This window comes from Limulus polyphemus, unplaced genomic scaffold (assembly GCF_000517525.1).
Source record: "Limulus polyphemus unplaced genomic scaffold, Limulus_polyphemus-2.1.2 Scaffold2270, whole genome shotgun sequence".
Taxonomy (NCBI): Eukaryota; Metazoa; Arthropoda; class Merostomata; order Xiphosura; family Limulidae; genus Limulus; species Limulus polyphemus.
In genome coordinates, this window is record NW_013667880.1 from 148,489 (window position 1) to 166,932 (window position 18,444).

The 18,444-nt window shown below is 33.3% G+C and overlaps 2 protein-coding genes across 7 annotated transcripts in view; one reads left to right on the forward strand and one right to left on the reverse strand.

The window, feature by feature from the left end:
- The window catches only part of LOC106466472 (protein Red-like), a 68,495-nt gene extending 60,785 nt beyond the window's left edge, over positions 1-7,710 (forward strand). For 3 of the 5 annotated variants that reach the window (XM_022394487.1, XM_013926757.2, XM_022394489.1), the window contains exons 19-21: positions 783-897; positions 1,346-1,395; positions 1,874-2,045. In XM_022394487.1, coding sequence (XP_022250195.1) covers positions 783-897; positions 1,346-1,395; positions 1,874-1,907 — 199 coding nt within the window. In that variant the 3' untranslated portion in view covers positions 1,908-2,045. Of the gene's footprint in view, positions 1-782; positions 898-1,345; positions 1,396-1,873; positions 2,046-7,397 lie in introns of those variants that run through there. The other 2 variants (XR_002612215.1, XM_022394488.1) reach the window with 2 other exon arrangements.
- The window catches only part of LOC106466470 (serine/threonine-protein phosphatase with EF-hands 2-like), a 48,576-nt gene continuing 32,266 nt past the window's right edge, over positions 2,135-18,444 (reverse strand). For both annotated transcript variants that reach the window (XM_022394486.1, XM_022394484.1), the window contains exons 7-15: positions 18,286-18,322; positions 16,323-16,472; positions 9,500-9,568; positions 8,296-8,481; positions 4,844-4,989; positions 4,505-4,611; positions 3,345-3,514; positions 3,007-3,091; positions 2,135-2,654 (exon numbers count right to left, since the gene is read on the reverse strand). In XM_022394486.1, the coding sequence (XP_022250194.1) occupies positions 2,422-2,654; positions 3,007-3,091; positions 3,345-3,514; positions 4,505-4,611; positions 4,844-4,989; positions 8,296-8,481; positions 9,500-9,568; positions 16,323-16,472; positions 18,286-18,322 (1,183 nt within the window). In that variant the 3' untranslated portion in view covers positions 2,135-2,421. The remainder of the gene's footprint in view (positions 2,655-3,006; positions 3,092-3,344; positions 3,515-4,504; positions 4,612-4,843; positions 4,990-8,295; positions 8,482-9,499; positions 9,569-16,322; positions 16,473-18,285; positions 18,323-18,444) is intronic.

The following is an 18,444-nucleotide window of genomic DNA, read 5'->3' on the forward strand; positions in this document are numbered from 1 at the left end:
GAGATGAAGCAATGTTCACACATTGGAAATGATGATCATCGGAGAGTTCGTGAGGCACTCAAGCACCTTTTTCCCATATTCCTTAGATATTTAAGTATTGTTTCATGAGAAACATGCAATTTCACTAGTGTGTTGCCTTGGGTTAGACTCAGCAAACGTCTTCAGAGCATCAATATCAATTCCAACATGTTGGCTCCTGCCATCACAGTTTTTAAGGCTAAAATGATCTGAACGAAATTTGCTGAACCTTCGTTGACACTTACGATTGTTCAAAACATTTCCATAAACTTTTTTGTGGCTACAGAGTCATTGTTTCCCTTCTTGTATTCAAAAAGCATTACATGCTGAATATGTGTCTTGTCGGGTGCCATCACTATAAGGGATTAGAGTATACTAAACTTTACACATTATATAGGCTACACTAACGTGACATTTTGACAGTTCATTTAACTATTATACGTGATGCACGTTTTTTTGGGGGGGTAATGAAAATGTTCCAAAACGCAACATTTATTTCTTGATGACCTAATAGTTCAATAAAATTTTGAATGCGAGTAGTCAAATGCAATGACGTGGCCTTTCACCCGTGACCTGTCTGGAAAGAGTTAAGAAATATTTATTTCAGCTCCATCTAGAGGATATATATATAGTGAAAATAAACTAAATATGTATATTATTTCACAATTTATAAAAATTTATATAGGAATAAACCATCTTAAATATTCTTGTGTTTGAATTTCTAAGTTGTATATATTTATTTTTGGCCTTGGTGAATTTTCTAGAGCTGCTTTTCAATATGGTGTAAAGATGGCTGATGGACGAAAAACTCGTCGTTTAGCCACAGGAAAAAAGGATGAGAAAACCAAGCTCGACAGAGAACTACAGAAAATTAACCAGGTATGTAGAAATTATGCTAATTGTAAACATTTGAAATTTGACAAGGAATTACAGAAAATCAACCAGATATTCAGCTGTGATTGGTCAGAAGTTTAGTAGAAATTAGGCTAATTATAAACGTTTGAAATTTGACAAGGAACTACAGGAAATTTAATATAGATAAAGATAATTATACACATTACTGTATTTTCACTGAAAATAAACACAAGTTTTTATTTTGAAACTAAATGAATATGCTACATGTAAAGTTAAAGTCTGAATTTGTATCATATACATAGTTTTTAGATTTTGAATGTTTGAAGACATTTAATAAATACCATTTGTTAGTCTATATAATAATAGTTGTATTTCTAGTTATGATTCAAAAAAGATATACATTGTGACTGAAGATATTGATTTTATCAACAATAGCTGCACCCACATCTATAAAGTTTTTTACTTTCTGTAGATAATCTCTAAACGAAAGGCTGCAGAAACTGAGGCACTAGTCGCTGGCATGTAAGTGATTTTTACTTTTTTAATATAACTTTAAAACTTCACTAATATTAAATTGGTTAAATAACATCTTATCAGAAGATGGAATTATGGTATTAATACATTTTATTTTACATAAAGTAGCACTTATGACAACTAAGCAAGATAGGATGGTTAGCTGAAAGAACAGATATCTCTTGTATTTAATGAGTGACCTAATTACTGGATAACTACTAGCTTTAAAGGTTGTGATTGAATATTTCAAATGAATTTATGATTCAACAAGGTATTAATTTAGTTGAAGGAAATTTTGAAATAGATTTTAGTCATATTTTTACATATCTCCTAGCTGACATACCTATCCCATGTCACTCCATTTGAGATTATAAAGGGTGACAATTGGTCCAGTGAGTTGCCAGGTTCAGATGGACACATGAGTATTCTGTTAAATAGTGTTGTAGAAAAATTATGTTATTGCCAGTGTACAATTATTTTGTTGCAGGGGTACACCTGATGTAAAAAGATCACGATATTAACTGTGGAGGAACAGAAAGTTTTGCTGCTAATGGAGTGAGTGACGAAGTTAAAGTAATTAGTTACTTATGTAATTCCTTTTTGTTTCAAAATATACTGTAACAGATCCACGTAATAAAACACATTTTTTAATTTAAAAAGATTGAAATATATGATTCAAGTACATATCAACTTTGTATTCAAAACATGCCTTTTAATTTACCATACATAAAAACAAAGGGTATTTTCTTTGTAACATGAAGATGACTGATTCATACTTAGTCTTAGAAAATACCTAGTTAAATTGTTAAGAAGTCATCAGTCTCCACCGTACTATATAGCTACTCGATCAAGGATTTTTATATAACAAGCAAGGAGACACTTATATTTTCTTAGTATTAATATATCTTTGGTAGCTTGAGTAGCATCAGAAAATAATATGCTGTTTTGATGACTTGCTGTAGAAACACCACCAAAATCTGTAGGAATATTAATTTTTTTATTATTATTAATATTTTTTTACAAACTGGAGTATATTCATCTCTCATCTTGGCAAAACAATCCACAGACGTGGTTCCCAGATCTTCTAGAAGGAGAATCATTGTCTACAAGACGGAAGGCTTCCAGAAATTCATTGAAATCAATGAATCCATCCTTGTTGATGTCTATACTCTTGGCCAGATCCTGAATCTCTTCTTGATGCATAGACGTTTTCAGATGTTTACTTAACAACTGGCAAGCATCTGTAAACTCTTGCATGGAAATTAGTCCTAGGCATAACAAAGAAATGTATGTCCACATGTAATTTAATTCCAAAGCTCAGTGTAAATAGTGAAAAAAGTTCAAGACCTATAGTTATATGCATGTTAATATAGAGAATACACTGTATTAACTCTATAGAGAAGAAAAGCTCATTTAGAATGGGTTAACAACTGAATACTTGGAACTACTTAGGCCATAGATGTGATACAGAGGTACTAGAATGTGGAGGTAAAATATGTTATCTTACCTGATCCATCAGTATCAATAAATCTGAATATGGTCTCCAGAGTGTCCTTACTACTGTATAAGGTTTCTAGAAGTGATATTACTAGAATGTGGAGGTAAAATATGTTATCTTACCTGATCCATCAGTATCAATAAATCTGAATATGGTCTCCAGAGTGTCCTTACTACGGTATAAGGTTTCTAGAAGTGATGGCTCATTCTGGAAAAAAAAAATTCATTGTTCATCAAATTGGCAGCAAATAGCTAGGCTAATTCTTTGTGTATTTCATGGTCAGATTTTTATTTTAAATGAGAAATGCTTTATCAGCTGGTTAGAGTAATATTTGTCACTTCAAAATATTGGGAATTTCATCAGAATTTAAAACCCATACTGAATTTTCATAATTAGAATTAATGTTCATTTTGTCTAACAACCAGTATTTGGTAGATAAAACAAATTGTGTTTGAGTTACCTGTTCAGCCAGCTTGTTCTGAATGGTATACTCTTGGAAAATTGACTCGTAGTAAACATTGCCAGATAATGGATCCAACTTAGCTATCTTAGGGCAGAGCAGTCTCCAGGGTAGTTGTAAACCTACTACTTCCTTCATGATATCGCACCACCGGCCAATACATATCTTTCCTGTGGAGACAAGATTATTAACTGTGTGTAATCGGTAAGGAGTGCAAAGTACAAAATCTCAAGATTCTGTAACTTGCAGTTTTTACTGGTTTTAAGTGCATGATGAAAATAGTTAACCAAACCAACCTGTGGCCAGAAGAGGTCACGTAATGCAATAGTTCCAAAGTACATCACTAAAGTGTGGGTGATTAGTTTAATTACAGTCCATGTAGAGATCTATTTTTTGTATTGGCATGCAACAGTCAAACTAGAAATAAATATCATATGTATCACATTACAGATTAAAGAAACTACAATTTGATTATCTTTATTTTTTAGTTTCAACTTTGTAGTTTTACATCAATAATAAAACTTTGAATTAATTAATGTTTCATTTATTACAATTTGATTATTTGTAGAGTATACTTGGTGGTTTACATTTATGAATATTCATATACTAGCTTAACTTGGAATCTATGTAGAAGACTTAGATCATTCAAACTATATATATAAAAACCTTAACTGAAGTTTTATGTCTAAATAAAAAATATTATTCTGTTTTGTTGTAGTTTGTGTATCATACTGCATGGCTTAAATTATCATAAGGTGACTATCTCACCAACCAAACCCTAGTGACACACCTTGGTACTACCTGCTCTCTGGAACCACTTTATTTAACTGTGTTACAGGATATTGCAGTCTCAAACAATACCCCCACACACACACTTTGATCTCCCCTTTCCTTCATGTACTCAGGCACCTGACATATTATTATTATTATAATAGTTGGGTAGATAATATAGCTAAATTAAAACAACACACAGATCAATATTCTTAACTTGGAAACCAAACCCTTGGGGGGAATAAACCCACTTTAGGTTTTACTGTAAGATCTACAAGTACCTGACTTATTATTACAGTTGGGTAGATAATATAGCTAGTAAAATAACACACATATCTCAACTTGGAGTTTCCAAAAATTTTAGATTTTCATGCAAGATCTATAAATACCTGACTGTTCTGTGTCTTCCATGTGAAACTTCTCTATCAGTAATAGATGTGATGCGTAGATAAGCTGCTTCAGTTCCCTCAGAGCCGACTGTTCAACATATCCTTGTCTGTTATGATTAATAAAAAGAAACATGAGCTTCTGGTATATTCTATGAAATCACTCAAAGTGTTATTTAAGGTCATTTTTTTCCAGAGGTGCAACAAGTGCACTGTTCTCCACATGATAACTTACTCTTTTGATGAAGAAATGGATATACTGTGCAATTATCTGCTGAGAGAAGAGTCACAGTATATTAAAAGAAAATTTGTAACTTAACATATTTTTTCAGGAAAACTTGCCTTTGTTGTATTTCAGCATTGCTGGTATGACTTGAGCTGACATACATCACAATCTGTGTTACCAGATTTGTTCCTACAAGTTTCACATATGCAGCTTTGTTTGTTCCCTCAGCATAATAATTAGAAGCTGAGAATATCGTAAGAACCTGAAACATGAAGTATTAGTTAATGAACTTGGTAAAAATGGTTGCTTAACTAGAATTACACATTGAATGAGAAGAAATGTATAAAAATAATCATTTTCAGATGAGGCAAGTACTGTAAGTTAAACTTTTATAATATCCAAGCAATAAGTTTTATCTGTGAGTCGGATGCATCACTAGTTTTGGAATTTCCTTTAAAACTTAATTGTAAAATTATTACAAAAGTCTTTGTGGCTTGTAGAACTTGAATGATACAGTTGAAGAAATAACTCTCTGCAAATAAGTGGGCTTGACTTTACATTATTTTTACCGAATAATCGAAAAGAACCTGCCCAATGACAGAAACTATTGCAACAATATTAAAAACCCTATAAGCTTAGCACTTTAAAAAAAGATGGACCTATCTTCAGGGACAAACTGGGAATGGTGCTCTAACTGATTGAGTAATATATGAAGATATTTAAGTGATATCACGAAGGTCACCTGGGTTTCCAGGAGGTATTTTTGTATATCTTTCAGTGTACTCTTGTGTGTCTCATTTCTGGTGCAACATGGCCAGAAATGAGAGCATTATGTAAAAAGTGTTAGAGATGTTTTGCTTTAGATCAGTTACTGTTTGAGATTCTGATGAGTTTGAAAGGGTTAAGGTGGACTTTTGAGTTTCTAGTTGTTCATCATGAGGAATGTTGTGTAAAGGGAAGAGATGTACAATGTACACGGAAGACTGTTAGGCGGTAAGTGTCCATTGGTTGTGATTTGTTCTATGATATTAAGAAAGTAAGTAGTATCCTTTATGTGAGAAAGGAGGGTACAGAAAATACATTTTATGTGTTGGCCAACAAAAGTGGACAGCTTTTTAGTAGCCATATTTATGTTAGAAATTATGGATCGGCGAGAATTGTTTGGTTTGTGTATTTTTGGTAAGAGATAGAATCTACCTGGACAAACATGTCTGGGTATAAAGTGCTGGAAAGTTTCTTTGTTAATTTTCTTGTTTTGGAGGAGTTATTTAATTTTTTCACCAAAGAATGGTTGCCATCCACGTAGTAAAGCTTGTTATAAAAACTACTAGCTTTTTCTGACAAGCACAACCAGAGAAAATTTAAAATTTTTAAAGAAATCGCTTGTGGAACAGTTTTAAAGTCAGTTTCAATGCTGAGGAGTAACATTGTTAATAGTATGACTGGGTTGGTTGAAGTGTTGAGCAAGAGAGAGATCTTTTTCGGTGTTGAAACTGACTTTAAAACTGAAGCTGAGAGTGAGACAAAAGAAGCTTATTGGCTTGTTAATCTAAATACTGTTCAACCTTGTGGAATAAATCTAGATCCTGGAATTGATGATTAGTGATCATTGGTTTGTTTTGTATTTTTTTCATGTAGCATGAATTCTCAATGTTTGCCCATAATCTTTCTAGTATATGCTGTTTATTTATGATAGTTTCCATGCATGTCTTAGAAATTGATCTGCTTAACATTTCTTTTTCAGTCAGTCTCCATGTGTCTCCTTTATTTTACTATAATAACACTTAAGTATAGTTTTTCTTGACCATTTCTAAAGCAAAACATATCTGCTCCCTTTTTTTATATATAATGCTTTCATTTTGGACTGTTTTGCATTGGCAGTGAGACACATTAGAAAATACACAAAAACACTTCCTGGAAGCCCAGGTGACCATCATGATGGTCCATTATATATTACTCATTTGGTTACACCACCATTTCTAGTTTGCCCCTGAAGAAGAAAGGTTCACCTTTGGAAATCACTCAGGTTATAGGGTTTTTATCATTTTGTATTGAAACTTCTTGCATGTATCTGATATAATGAACAATATTACTATGGTATTTGAGCACCATGGACCTTCTTAACAGCATTACTTCAATTTAGTAATGAATTTTCCAACCTTATGGAATATTTATCTCACAGTTGAGTTTACCTGAATAAACTGGAGGACTTGATGTATGAAGTGGACTTTAGGAGCACAAAAGGTTGTACAAGAAATAGAAAAGTATTTAATGACTTTAGACAAAAACATTACAACAAAGGTTTATAAATCTATCCATATTTATTCTACATTAGAGTCAGTTATATTTATATGTTGTAGAAGTATGAAGAAAGTTGTCTGCAAAACATTTATACCACCTCTCAGTAATAACTGCTTCCAATTTGATTAATTATATTGAAGTACTAGAAATGTAGTTTTTAAGAATAATGGTTTGATGAGATTAGGCAGACCAGAGGAAGAATGACTGTTGACTTCTACATGCTTGATCAGTGTGTTTAACAACTTTTGGTATTGATTGATACATATTTTTAAAAGGCATCATCACCAGCTGGATAAAATGCATCATCATAGATTGATTTTGGATTCCTATAAAGCCTTTGTAGTGACTAGTTGTTATGTTGTCTTTTAGATAAGGACTAGACCAAATCTGTATAATTAAGATGCAGCCTGGATCAAGAAACCATAGAGAAGACATCCAGAAAGATAGTTACCATTCACTGCTTCAAGTTACAACCTTAAAGGATGGACCCAGTGAGTGTAACTTAATGTCTGTCTATCTTTAAGTAAAGATTTTCGAACACCTGGCATGACAAACCAACACACACTGTTACACCTTGTGATTTACTCATTCAATTGACAGGCTTGTTCATTTTTAAGAAGGAGTTCCAGTATCTGTATTTTTGAACATTTGTACATTGTAGAATAAATATTAATAACATGTCTGAACAGTTTTTTTCCTTTAAAGATATACAGTAGCATAAATATGAAATGTGTTTATGTACTTGAGCATAAATCTTAAAAATTGTATTGACTAAACACTATATACTGACTTACATATCATTTCTGATATTAAAATATACATTATTTTGTGGAGAAAAGGAAACCAGTAATAGTACAACACCCTATATTAAATTATGTATGTTAGAGATTTAAAAACGATGAAGGAGTGAAAGAAACCTGGAAAATAGTGGTTATTATTGGATAGACAGATCATATGTTCTTGCTATGCAAAGTGGAGCATATTATTTCCATAGAGGTGGTTCAGAGCTGCAGTATCCAAAGTTGAGTACATTCTCTCCATAGGAGTTGTTTTGAGCTATGTTATACAAAATGGAGCATATTATTGGCATAGGGGTGGTTTGGAGTGGCAGTATGAAAAGTATAGCACATTGACTCCACAGAGGTGGTTTGAATCTATGGTATGGAAAGTGGAGCACATTGACTCCATAAAGATGTTTGGAGCCATGGTAAGGAAAGTGTCACATATAAAGCTAGCTATACCAAAAAATGCAACCACATTGACCTACCCTGTCACCATGAGTAAACTCAAAACCATCTGGTTTACATTCATGTGAGCGTATAATTCTCTCTAACTGATAGCGCTGCAGGAATGCCTCCGTCACATCCGGTCCAAAGAAACTTCCGCCTCCCCGGATTGAATTTGTGTGGCAACCTGGCTGAGGTCTTGGATCACTCCATAAAATTCCGACAACCTTTCCAGAAGTAAATAATAATTATAATAATGGTGAGGTAAAATAAAGCTAACCAATATCCATAAACCAACATATCATGAAAAACTTTTGTAAGGTTTTCTAACCAGTATTTATACAAATACTTATCAGAGTCAATTCTTAAGTATTGATAATGGTTGAGTAGCAAGTTTTTTGTTTGTTTGTTTTGATCTTGCCTAACAAGACAACAGTAGCAATTTGTTTAATTCAGTTTTATGCCCTCCAGAACTGCAAACGTTCACAGCCGTTTTTCCCTCAACTTTCTTGCATTCTTTAAATATGATATATTATACAGAAGGTTAAGTACATTATATTAAAACGAATTTTGGAACGTAATGACGTTATAGTTGATATTGCCACGTCCAGTCATGATCTATCTGACGACCGTGCAACTTGACAAAAGCCCTGCAACGTAATTTTTATTGCGAAGGGTTCCGTTGTAAGGCTGTCATGTCTACAACAGACTTCTCTACATGCTCTTCGTATTCCATCTGGAGTACTAGGACGATGGTCTCAAGCGCCGTTTGAACAATCTAACTACACAGAAATCTAAAGGTGCCCCGAAATGTACGTCTTCGTATAGAATAGCAGGAATATCCGTTTCATTCTCCAGTTACTTGAGATAATCGACAGTTTAATGGAAGCCTTATCTTTGTTCTATAGTTTCAGAAAAGTTTTAAAGGTTTTTACTTTAACACGGCAAGATTTTTTGTAGCTTCAAACAAAATTCCAGAGGCGAAAAAGGATATTCGGAAGTTATTAAAGGGAACCTATTACAGTAACATGTATAAACTCAAGTAATGATAGTTATACATAAATAATGTAATTTGATACAAACCATTATAGTAATGTATGTTTTAATATTCCACATTGATTCACGATTCAATCCCAAACCCGTCTAACTCCAACGTTTCATTGCTAAACACGTCTAGCGCTAAAGTTCCATTTCTTGACAGGACTATGACTAAATTTTCATAAATTCTTATATCTGTAAACGTACCTGGTCCCACTCCTCTTGGTCACAGGTCATCTTCCCATCAATCATTGGAGGTTGAAGGATCGTAATAAGCTGAAGAATAAAGTTTCACAAACTGGTTATTTATCTTCTCTTATACATCTCAAATCTAACCGTCTACAATGAAATCTATAAATTTCTCTCTTTCTGTATAACAAAATTAATAGCTCTCTCAGTTCTTTTTAAGAGCAATGGAAGCTATATCGAACCCCTTATTCTAGAATTATAGCCTTCACGGTTACCGTTGATCCTTCGGGGATATATAATTATAAGTAGAATAGTACTTAGTTTAAAACCTTACAACCTATTACTTGTACTTAAATCAAATGTACTTTCAGTAGCTCACTTTTTTCCACAGATTTTTTATATTTACGATAAAGCGACTTATACGAAACACGGGTTCTTCAAATAGATCAGAAATTCCTTGGTTCAGGCATGGCTATCAATAACACAGGCCTGCGAATTTAAACTTCAGAAAAGTTGTTTTGGTTTTAATAATGAATAAATAGGGAACATAAACACCAGCTTATCTCTAATTCGGACCTTCAGGTCAACAGTAAACACTACAGATAAAGCTTGTTCCAAGTAACTTTGTGTTCCTTCTATTTATTCTTACAATACCACATTTGACTGATAAAGTTGTGTTCCTTCTATTGATACTTACGATACCACATTTGACTGATAAAGTTGTGTTCCTTCTATTGATACTTACGATACCACATTTGACTGGTAAAGTTGTGTTCCTTCTATTGATACTTACAATACCACATTTGACTGATAAAGTTGTGTTCCTTCTATTGATACTTACAATACCACATTTGACTGATAAAATTGTGTTCCTTCTATTGATACTTACATTACCACATTTGACTGATAAAGTAACTTCATTTTCCGTGCATTACTTATATTTAAAATAAGGAATTTCACTGTTAAATACCTTATTTCTTTCCATGTTCTGTTTTTCTCTATAAATTAATATTTCAAGTTCAAACGTGTAACAGGAACAACTATTACAACGAACATAGAAGAAACAAAAACTGTATAAAGAACGATGCTAGATAATGTTCCCCTTCTTTCGTTTTTTATTAAATCCCTAATGACATCATTATATACTAATTGCATAACATGCATTGGGGAAGGATATAAATCACTCAATTAACTGATTAAGTACTCATATATTTAAATTAAAAAGTCTGTGAAAAGGTGGAAATTTGCCCTATTTCAGACTGTTTTATATCCCTATTCTCAGGCAAAAATCCTCAAACATTATAGCCAAAGTACACTGTTAAACAGTTACCTTACAAAAAAATTACGGTAATCGAGCCAATTAACTCTGGGTGATGGTTGCTAACACACACATAACGGATCATTTTTATAAAAGATGTTAAAGTAAGTCTGCAAGTGAAACAGCAACTTTTATTACAAAGTTAAGGCTAGTCCGAAGTTGAAACAGGAACAGTTAGTAAAAAGTCAAAATAAGTCCAAAGGTGAGACACAAACAGTTACTACAAAGTTAGGGCAAGTCCGAAGGTGAAACAGTTATGACAGAGTTAAAACAAGTCCGAAGGTAAAACAGGAACAGTTATAAGAAAATTAAAGCAACAACGAAGTTGAAACAGGAACAGTTATTACAAAGTCAAAGCAAGTACGAAGGTGAAACAGTAAGAGTTATTACAAAGTTAAAGCTAGTACGAATAGGAAACAGGAACAGTTATCACAAAGTAAAGGCTATTCCGAAGTTGAAACAGAAACAGTTATTATAAAGTTAGTGCAAGTCCGAAGGTAAGAGAGAAACAGTTATTCGAAAGTCAAAGCATTCCGAAGGTGAAACAGGAACAGTTATTACACAGTGGAAGCATGAATAAAGGAGAAATAGAAACAGTTATTACAAAGTTAAATCAAGTCCGAAGATGAAACAGAAACAGTTATTACAAAGTCAAAGCAAGTTCGAAAGTGAAACAAAAACAGATATTACAAAGTCAAAGCAAGTCCGAATGTGAAACAAAAACAGTTATTACAAAGTTAAAGCAAATCCAGAGGTGAAAGAGAAACAGTTATAATAAAGTTAATATAAGTTCGAAGGCGAAACAGGAACAGTTATTACAAAGTCAAAGGATTCCGAAGGTGAAACAGAAACTGTTATTACAAAGTTAAAGTAAGTCCGAAGGTGAAACACGAACACTTATTGCAAAGTTAATGCAAGTAGGAATAGCTACTAGATGGTTAAGGCTAGTCTGAAGGTGAAACAGGAACGGGTATTTCACAGTTAAAGCAAGTCCGAAGGTGAAACAGAAACAGTTATTACAAAAATCAAAGCAATTTTGAAGGTAAAACACGAACAGTTATTATAAAGTCAAAGCAAGTCCGAATGTGAAACATAAACAGCTATTACAAAGCAAAAGCAAGTCCGAAGGTGAAACAGGAACAGTTATTACAAAGTTAAAGCAATTCCAAAGGTGAATTAAAAACTGTCATTATAAAGTCAAAGCAAGCCCAAAGGTGAAACAAAAACAGTTATTACAAAGTCAAAGCATACCGAAGGTGAAACACGAACACTTATTGCAAAGTTAATGGAAGTCCGAAGGTGAAACAGGAATAGCTACTAGATGGTTATGGCTAGTCTGAAGGTAAAACAGGAACGGGTATTACAAAAATCAAAGCAATTTTGAAGGTAAAACACGAACAGTTATTATAAAGTCAAAGCAAGTCCGAATGTGAAACAGGAACAGTTATTACACAATGAAGCAAGTCCGAAAGTGAAACGAAAACAATAATGACAAAGTCAATGCAAGTCCGAAAGTGGATCAGGTACAGTTATTGCACAATCAAAGCAATTCCGAAGGTAAAACAGTTAAGAGAAAGTTAAAGCAAGTCAGAAGATGAAACAAGAACAGATATTACAAAGTTAAGGCCATTCCGAAGGTGAAACAGGAACAGTTATTGCAAAGTTAAGGCAAGTCTGAAGGTGAAACAGAAACTTTTATTATAAAGTTAATATAAGTCCGAAGGTGAAAGAGAAACAGTTATTAGAAAGTCAAAGCATTCCAAAGTTGAAACAGAAATAGTTGTCAGAGAGTTAAACCAAGTCCGAAGGTGAAACTCTTAACAGTTATTACACAATAAAGGCAAGTCCAAATGTGAAACACAAACAGTTATTACAAAGTTAAGGCAAATTCGAAGGTGAAACAGGAACAGTTATAATAAAATCAAAGCAAATCTAAAGGTGAGACACAAACAGTTATTACAAAGTCAAAGCAGGTACGAAGGTGAAACAGGAACAGTAATTACACAATCAAAGCAAGTTCGAAGGTGAAACAGTTATGAGAAAGGTAAAACAAATCCGAAGGTGAAACTCGAACAGTTATTGCAAAGTCAAAGTAAGTCCGAAGGTGAAACAGTAAGAGTTACTACAAAGTTAAGGCTAGTCCAAAAGTGAAACAGTTACTACAAAGTTAAAGCAAGTCCGTAGGTGAAACAGGAACAGTTATAAGACAAAGCATACTGAATGTGAATCAGTAACAGTTATTGCACAGTGAAAACAAGTCTGAAAGTGAAATAGAAACAGTTATGACAAAGTTAAAGCAAGTCCGAAAGTGACACAGATATGAAAAAGTAAAAGCAAGTCCGAAGGTGAAACACACAAACAGTTATTACAAATATAGGGCAAATCCGAAGGTGAAACAGGAACAGCTGTTACAAATTTAGGGCTGGACTGAAAGTGAAACAGGAATAGTTATTACAAAGTTAATGCTAGTCCGAAGGTGAAACAGGAACAGTTATTACAAAGTTAATGCTAGTCCGAAGGTGAAACAGGAACAGTTATTACAAAGATAAAACAAGTCTGAAGGTGAAACAGAAACTGTTATTATAAAGTTAATGTAACTCCGAAGAGAAACGGTTATTAGAAAGTCAAAGCATTCCAAAAGTGAAACAGCAACGGTTATAAGAGAGTCAAAACGAACCGAATGTGAATCAGGAAAAGTTATTGCACAGTGAAAGCATGTCGGATGGTGAAATAGAAAGAGTTATGACAAAGTTTAAGCAAGTCCGAAGGTGAAACAGCAACAGTTATTGGAAAGTCAAAGCAAGTCCAAAGGAAAAAAAAACAGTTATTACAAGGTCAAAGTAAGTCCGATGGTGAAACAGTAACAGTTACTACAAAGTTAAGGTTAGTCTAATGGTGAAACAGAAACAGTTATTACAAAGCAAAAGCAAGTCAGAAATTTAAACATGAACGGTTATTACAAAGTAAAAGCAAGAGCGAATGTGAAACAGTAATAGTTACTACAAAGTTAAGGCTAGCTTGTAGCTGAAACATAAACAATTATTACAAAGCAAAAGGAAGTCAGAAGTTGAAACAGATATGAAAAAGTTAAAGCAAGTCCGAAGGTGAAACACAAACAGTAATTACAAAATTAGGGCAAATCCGAAGGTGAAACAGGAACAGCTGCTACAAATTTATGGCTGGACCGAAAGTGAAACAGTAATAGTTACTACAAAGTTAAGGCTAGCCTGTAGCTGAAACATAAACAATTATTACAAAGACAAAGCAAGTACGAATGTGAAACAGGAACAGTAACTGCACAATCAAAGCAAGTCCGAAGGTGAAACAGAAACAGTTATTACAAAGTCAAAGCAAGTACGAAGGTGCAACAGGAACAGTTATTACAAAGCAAAAGCAAGTCAGAAGTTGAAACAGAAACAGTTATTATAAAGTGAACGCAAGTCCGAAGGTGAAACAGGAACATTAATTGCACAATCAAAGCAAGTCCGAAGATGAGAAAGGTAAAGTGAATCCGAAGGTGAACACACAAACAGTTATTACAAAGTTAAGGCAAATCCGAAGGTGAAATAGGAACAGTTATTGCACAATCAAAGTAAGTTCGAAGGTTAAAATAAAATAGTTATTACATAGTTAAGGCAAGTCCGAAGGTGAAACAAATACAGTTATTAGAAAGTTAAAGGAAGTCCAAAGGTGAAACAGGAACAGTTACTAGATGATTAAAGCTAGTCTGAAGGTGAAACAAAAACAGTTAATTCACAGTTAAGGCAAGTCCGAAGGTGAAACAGAAACAGTTATTGCAAAGTTAAGCCAAGTCCGATGGTGAAACAATAACAGTTATTACTCAGTGAAAGCAAGCCCGAAAGTGAAACAGGAACAGTTATTGCCCAATCAAAGTAAGTCCGAAGGTGAAACAAAAACAGTTATTAAAAAGTAAAAGCAAGTCGGAAGGTGAAACAGGAACAGTTATTATAAAGTTAAAGCAAGTATGAAGGTGAAACAGTAATAGTGATTACACAATTAAGACAAGTCCGAAGATGAAACAGTAACAGTTATTTCACAGTTAAGGCAAGTCCGAACGTGAAACAGAAAGAGTTACAACAAAGTCAAAGGAAGTCTACAGGTGATATAGAAACAGTTATTGCAAAGTCAGAAGGTGAAACAATGACAGTTATTACGCAGTTCAGACAAGTCCGAAGGTGAAACAAAAACAGTTATTAGAAAGTCAAAGTAAGTCTGGGGGTAAAAGATTAACAGTTACTACAAATTTAAGGCTCGTTCGAAGGTGAAACAGAAACAGTTATTACACAGCTAAAGCAAGTCTGAAGGTCAAACTGTAACAGTTACTTCAAAGTTAATGGAAGTCCCAAGGTGATACATGAAATGTTATCACACAGTCAAAGCTAGTACGAAGGTGAAAGAGGAACAATTATTACGTTAAGTCCGAATGTGCAACAGGAACAGCTATTACAAAGTTAAGGCAAGTCCAAAAGTGAAACACAAACAGTTATTATAATGTTAAAGGAAGTCCAACGGTGAAACAGTAACAGTTATTATAAAATCAATGCAAATCCGAGGGTGAAACTATAAAAGTTACTAAAAAGTAAACGGGAGGCTGAAGGTGAAACAGTAATAGTTTTTAGAAAGTTAAGACTAGTCCGAAAGTGAAACAGGAACAGTTATTAGCAAGTTTAGTGTAGTCCGAAAGTGAAACAGGAACAGTTATTACAAAGTTGGGGTAAGTCCGAAGGTAAAACAGAAAGTGTTACTAGAAAGTCAGAGCATCCCGAAAATAAAACAGGAAGAGTTATTAGAAATTTAAAATAAGTCTGAAGGTGAAACAACAACAGTTATTACACAATTAAGGCAAGTCCGAAGGTGTAACAGAAACTTTTACTACAAAATTAAGACAAGTCCGAAGTTATTAGAACAATTATTAAAAGCCAAAGCATTCCGAAGGTGAAACAGAAACACTTATTACAAAGTTAATTCACGGAAGGTGAAACACAAACAGTTATAACAAAGTTAAAGCAAATACGGAGGTGAAAAAGGAACAGTTAAATCAAGTCCGAAGATGAAACAGGCACATTTATTAGAAAGTGAAAGCAAGCTCAAATATGAAACAGGAACAGTTATTACACAGTGATTGCAAGTCTGAAGTTAAAACATGAAAAGTTTTTATAAAGTTAAGGCAAGTCCGAAGGTGAAACGTGAACAGTTACTACAAAGTTAAGGCAAGTCCGAAGGTGAAACGTGAACAGTTACTACAAAGTTAAGGCAAGTCCGAAGGTGAAACGTGAACAGTTACTACAAAGTTAAGGCAAGTCCGAAGGTGAAACGTGAACAGTTACTACAAAGTTAAGACAAGTCCGAAGGTGAAACGTGAACAGTTACTTCAAAGTTAACGCAAGTACGAAGTTGAAACACAAACAGTTATTACAAAGTTAAGGCAAATCCGAAGGTGAAACGTGAACAGTTACTACAAAGTTAAGGCAAGTCCGAAGGCGAAACAGAAAATGTGGTCACCTGATGCCTGTCCATCCTGGATATCTTCTTGAGATCAGTCCGATCTGTGACCCCACCGTGAACTACAAACACTTTATTGTCAATTATCGTGGCCAGAGGGAGCCAGCTGTACACATCTTCTGTAACTTGAATGATCCGAGTTGCGTGACGCTGCAAACAAAGAGTTTGATTAAGAAGTTGTCGTATTGGAAATAAAGATATTTTTTATGTGACTTTGTTGAAATATATCGTCTGGAAACAGCTTAACATTGTAGAATTATGTTTTTAATGTGACATTGTTGAAATATATCGTCTGGAAACAGCTTAACATTGTAGAATTATGTTTTTAATGTGACATTGTTGAAATATATCGTCTGAAAACATCTTAACATTGTAAAATTATGTTTTTAAGGTGGCTTTGTTGAAATATATTGTCTGGAAACAGCTTAACATTGTAGAATTATGTTTTTAATGTGACATTGTTGAAATATATTGTCTGGAAACAGCTTAATATTGTAGAATTATGTTTTTAATGTGACTTTGTTGAAATATATCGTTTGGAAACAACTTAACATTGTAGAATTATGTTTTTAATGTGACATTGTTGAAATATAGTGTCTGGAAACAGCTTAACATTGTAGAATTATGTTTTTAATGTGACTTTGTTGAAATATATTGTCTGGAAACATCTTAACATTGTAAAATTATGTTTTTAAGGTGGCTTTGTTGAAATATATTGTCTGGAAACACTCAACATTGTAGAATTATGTTTTTAATGTGACTTTGTTGAAATATATTGTCTGGAAACAGCTTAACATTGTAGAATTATGTTTTTAATGTGACATTGTTGAAAGATATTGTCTGGAAACAGCTTAATATTGTAGAGTTATGTTTTTAATGTGACTGTTGAAATATATCGTCTGGAAACAGCTTAGCATTGTAGAATTATGTTTTTAATGTGATTTTGTTGAAATATATTGTCTGGAAACAGCTTAAAATTGTAGAATTATGTTTGCTGTATAAATAATTTTTAGAAATACAACGGTTAAAATGTTCTTGGTATAAATTGTGCAGAGTTGTGGAAGTGAAAATGTTAGAAGTTATTTCTAATTCATAACAGCATAAAGTATTGTGGGTGATAAATAGGTTCCATAAGCAGAAGAGCCAGGCGTCGGGCGTCTGCTCTTGGTGGAGCAGGTTAATTACCTGTTATTTATTATGAGGCTGTCATACACCACCTGTCCGTATTTTACCATGAATATATAAAAATTGTTTCATTTGATGTCTATAAATTTAAGGTCTCACATGCACTAACATATAAACTCATGCTTGAATCAACCAGAGTTTTAATCATCAGAATTCTAATACGTAAACTAGAGCTGTAATCAACAGAATTCTAACACGTAAACTAGAGCTGTAATCAACAGAATTCTAACACGTAAACTAGAGTTGTAATCAACATAATTCTAACACGTAAACTAGAGTTGTAATTAACAGAATTCTTACACGTAAACTAGAGTTGTAATCAACAGAATTCTAACACGTAAACTAGAGCTGTAATGAACAGAATTCTAACACGTTAACTAGAGCTGTAATGAACAGAATTCTAACACGTAAACTAGAGTTGTAATTAACAGAATTCTTACACGTAAACTAGAGTTGTAATTAATAAAATTCTAACACGTAAACTAGAGTTGTAATTAACAGAGTTATAACACGTAAACCAGAGTTGTAATCAACAGAATTCTAACACGTAAACTAGAGTTGTAATTGACGGAATAATAACACGTAAACTTACATTTGATAGACAAGTGAATACAGTTTAAAAGTATCAGAATACACTAAATCCAATTTTCTCAGTTGACGATCTTTCTTTTATTTAACGTAAAACAATCTAATTAGCGGTATCATTCTTTTTAATGAAAGCTAGGAGCAACTGTAGTTTAAACACCAATTTTAAAATCAATATTGTACTGTTACCTACCGTGTATTTATACATTATCTCCTTGATAAACCCATACCTATATTAGAAGAAACAAAACAAATATTTATATGCAATCTGTGAACATAACCTCCTTGATAAACCCATACCTATATTAGAAAAAAACAAAATAAATATTTATATGCAATCTGTGAACATAAC